Raw genomic sequence first — 4,354 nt, 5'->3', positions numbered from 1 at the left:
TTGATAAGCTAAGTGATCTTTGATTATCTATATCAAATCTCATTGCTTCCACATAGCCTTCCCTTTATCCTAGCTGGACAAAGACAGCAGGTTCTGTTTAGAGTCAGAGCCTGGCATTTGACTCCCATCTCTACTTCTGCCAGAGTGGCCTTAATTTCTTATCTATAAAATGGGAATATTAATACTCACCCAAAATGGATATCATTAGTAAATGAAATAACTCTTTTTATGTATTTTCACAGGACTTTATGATTTTGCTTCAGAATCGACCAGCTTTAAAGACATTGTGGGGGCAACTGAGCAAAGTTGCAAATAATATGGATGATAGATGATATTTTGAAATTAGTACTAATTTCATTTTGTTTGATAATGATATTGTCATCATATGACTAATGTCCTTATTTTTGAAGATGTAAGGATTTAGAAGTAAAGTATTATGTTGCCTAAATTTTATTTTGATATGGTCCAGCAAAAAATACCTAATCAAAGCTTTATGAATGAAAAAGTGATGTATGTCTGGATCTAATCCCTGATATAGAGTCTTTAGTAACAAGGTACTTTTTATAAGCTGATGTGTGTGTGTATGTGTGTGTGTGTGTGTGTGTAATAGATAGGTATGTACATATATACATAATACATAAGTATGTGCATACACATGCATGTATGCAAAATATTGTGAAATATTCACACTTGTTGAAGTAATTAGTGGGCATACAGGTATTCATTCAACTATTATTTTTATTTTCCTGTGTATAAATTTTCAAAATAAGTTTCTAATTGCTATCACATGTATTCATTTGACTCATAAGCTATGTGACATTAAATTACAAATATAGAGTACGTTATACATAGTGTGTGTTCAATAAATGTCCTTTAGTTACAGTACTTATTTTCTGTCACTGTCACTTGGCACATAATGCCTTACTTTTACCTTTTGACTTAAATATTTTATCTCCAACGATATAATATGATTCTAGAGGACAATTTTCCCCATGTTTTTACTTCTTTCTACCCACCAAGTTTATAGCTCCTTGGAAATAAGTAAATGCTTATTGGATAAATGAAAGGATATCCTTAATTTTGACTCCTAGGGGGAAGTTTTAATCAACCAAAGGTTGAAGGACTAAACTCCTATCGTGGTCTACCACTGGTGTTTATTTTTTAATGGAAGAGTAAACTGGGAGCTTCTTGAAGGAAAAGGCCTTGTCTCATATGTTACTTTATTAAATTGATAGAACATAGAACTGTGCCTGGTAGAATCACTGGATGTTTGTTGAATGACTAAATAAACAATTGCCTGAATGAATAACTATAAGAATAAGAGATAGTTATTTAAACAATTTCAATATCCTATAGATTTTCATCAGAGGCCATTGACCAAACAGAAAATAGAGTTTAATTCATTCTACTCTCTATATTGACCTTAAAGGAGGCCTTTATCATAACTGATTCTTTAATGAGACTGAAAGACAGACAACTGAAAGCCATAGAGAAGTCCAAAATAAAAGGTTATGAAAATAAACCAAGCAAGCAACCAAAAAATAATCATTATCATTTGTCAGAAAGCCAAAGCAAAGAAAAGAGATTAGGAAGTGAGGAGAAAGTTTCAACCAAAGATATTCAGAATTCACAGAATTTTAGAGAGGTGAGACCATGTAGTTTAACAGTCTTATTTTTCAGAGGATAAATTGTGAGCTATATGATTTGTTCTAAGTAAGAGTAAGAGGCTACAAATTTCCAGATGCTTATTAAAATGAAGAATGAAGGTACAATCACTTGAGTTACTAACTTGGCTTCCGTCTATTACAATTTCCCTGATCACCAGAAGGAAAGAGCAAACGCATGATTAATGTAGAAACAGGCTTGGGCACACACTAAATATTATTGAAAGATAAACTCTAGAATTATTAGTAGGACAACATACTTGTCCTAGGGACACACAGATAATTCTCTCATCCTAGTGTTATCTATACTCCACAGAGACAGAGAGAGAGAGAGGAGGGTTTAATGTGGGCAGTGGCATTGTGAGACTGGGAGATCAGACTCAATTATAGGAAGAAAAAAATTACGATGTTCAGAAATGTTTGGTTTAAAGTTTGTGTTCGAAGATGTAAAATAAAAGCAAAACCGATTTTAACATTTTGCTTTGGCACTGATTCAGAGCTCAAAGGTCTCTTAACACTTAAAATAGAGACAATGTGGTCTACTTACCCATTCTGTATGGCAGCTGTGGGGTCATAGGTCAGAGCCATGCCAGCCTGTACATAGAGGAGGAGAAGGAATAAAACAGATATTAACATTTTTATTGTGGTGCCCAAAACATTTAGTGCACATGAAGACTTTTATCTATACTTTCCACAATTGAAGTTCATTTTCTTCTATATATTTCTCCCCTCTTACTGCCAAGACTAGCTTTTTACTACCCACAAACCAGAATCCACCAGTGAGTTGGGAGTATACATTACATATCCAGACAAAACAAGGAACAATGCAGCTTGGATGATTTCCATTTTTACTTCATAAACCATCCTCCGTCTAATCTTGTGTCCTTATAATCTCTCACTATTGTCAAGAGCACCTATTATACATCTCAAGGCATGGAAAAAAAGTAAGAATGAGTCCTGTATTCAGGATAAAAATAAAAGCTACTTAAAATGTATTCAACCTTACAGAATAAAACGTTAAGAAATATTTATTTTAAAATAGATCCTATGCCTCAGGGTGTGTAGGCAATGAGTCACACAGAGCTTGTTAGATACCTTGCTAGTACCTGTCCTACTAAAAGTGGTAGAAAGGGAAGGTCATTTACATATGATAGAAATTCTAAGCCACATGTCTAATAAGGAGGTAGTTGTGTTTTGTTTCAAAGAATAAGACCATCTCTGAAAAATTACCCTTCTATAACCGGCAATAATTTTAGGAAAAAAAAATAGAAACTTTCTGATTGCTAATTCATAGCCTACCTCACCTCTTCATACACATCATCATGTTTGCTCCTCACAACAACCCTATGAAGTAGGCAGGAGAAATATTTTCTCCATTTTATAGACGAAGACACTGAAGTTTGGAAAGGTCAAGTGACTTGCTCGAAGTCACACACTTGGAGGCAGAACCAAATTTCAACCCGTCTTCTGATATGGACTGCCTCCCACTCCTCTGCCATAACATTGACCTAGGATTTAAATGAGACCTGAGTATCAACTCCAACAATATGGGGGACCATTCTCCGTGGCTATATGGACATACCATCCTTTGTTTATCAGGATTGTCTGCATGATTATCACTTATAAATAAGAACAAAATGTAGAATGTAAATTAAAACGGTCCAGGTTGTGTCTAGGCTGGATTGTTTTTCTTTTTCAAATTTAAAAGTGAATTAAAACATCAATAATTTCCTGGCTTTGATAATGTACTATAGTTACATAAAGTGTAACCACTGGGAGAAACTAAGTAAAAGGTATATGGGACCTCCCTGTACATTTCACTTATAACTTCCTGTGAAACTCTAATTACTTAAAAATAAAAAGTTAGGGAAAAAAAAAGTGAGTGAGCTTTGAGGACTTCTGTAGAAGATAAGATAAACATTTTAAAGAAAAAAAAAAGCTTTCATGTATTTCTTTTTTCTTTTGCCAGTGTGGCTGAAGGTGGTTTTCTCTTGGGCTTGTTGAATTCCTGGGATTTAGCATATAACTGAAATGAAAATTCTCCAGCTTCTGAACACAGAGCCTTACATACAGTATGTCCTACTGTATTCAAGCTTAGATTGCATGCATTATTTTCCCTAAATAATAATGTTTAAATTATCATGAAGATTGATATGAGGAACAAAACCATAGAACCATATATGAATGGGATTGGTATAAAGGAAGCATACATAAATTGAAATGGAGTTTGCCAACAAAATTTAGATAACTGCCAGAAGGTAACAGAGTTGCAATGAGAATACATGTTTAATGATAATTGCATGACTTTTTTAAATTTAAGGATCTCACTCATGTTAAAGAAATATACAGCAGATAATACGACAATCTGGGGGACTGGGAAATGAAAAGAGAATAAAATGGCAGAAATGAAGAAAGGTTTTTATTTGTGCCCTTTGGACAAGCATAAAGGTAGTGGTATCACTCTGGGAGGCCGAGGCAGGTGGATTATTTGAGCTCTGGAGTTTGAGACCAGCCTGTGCAAGAGCAAGACTCCGTCTCTACTAAAAAAATAGAAAGAAATTAGCTGGACAAATAAAAATACATAGAAAAAATTAGCCGGGCATGGTGGTGCATGCCTGTAGTCCCAGCTACTTGGGAGGCTGAGGCAGGAGGATCGCTTGAACCCAGGAGTTTGAGGTTGCTGTGAGCTA

General features: G+C 34.7%; 1 protein-coding gene across 4 annotated transcripts in view; it reads right to left on the bottom strand.

The window, feature by feature from the left end:
* RBMS3 (RNA binding motif, single stranded interacting protein 3) overlaps positions 1-4,354 on the bottom strand; it is a 725,478-nt gene that overhangs the window by 113,840 nt on the left and 607,284 nt on the right. For all 4 annotated transcript variants that reach the window (XM_012644534.1, XM_012644536.1, XM_012644535.1 and 1 more), the window contains one exon: positions 2,212-2,258. In XM_012644534.1, coding sequence (XP_012499988.1) covers positions 2,212-2,258 — 47 coding nt within the window. The remainder of the gene's footprint in view (positions 1-2,211; positions 2,259-4,354) is intronic.

The sequence above is a fragment of the Propithecus coquereli genome, unplaced genomic scaffold, assembly GCF_000956105.1.
Source record: "Propithecus coquereli isolate 6110/MARCELLA unplaced genomic scaffold, Pcoq_1.0 Scaffold214, whole genome shotgun sequence".
In the NCBI taxonomy this organism is placed as follows: Eukaryota; Metazoa; Chordata; class Mammalia; order Primates; family Indriidae; genus Propithecus; species Propithecus coquereli.
This window is presented reverse-complemented; position numbering and strand designations above follow the sequence as displayed.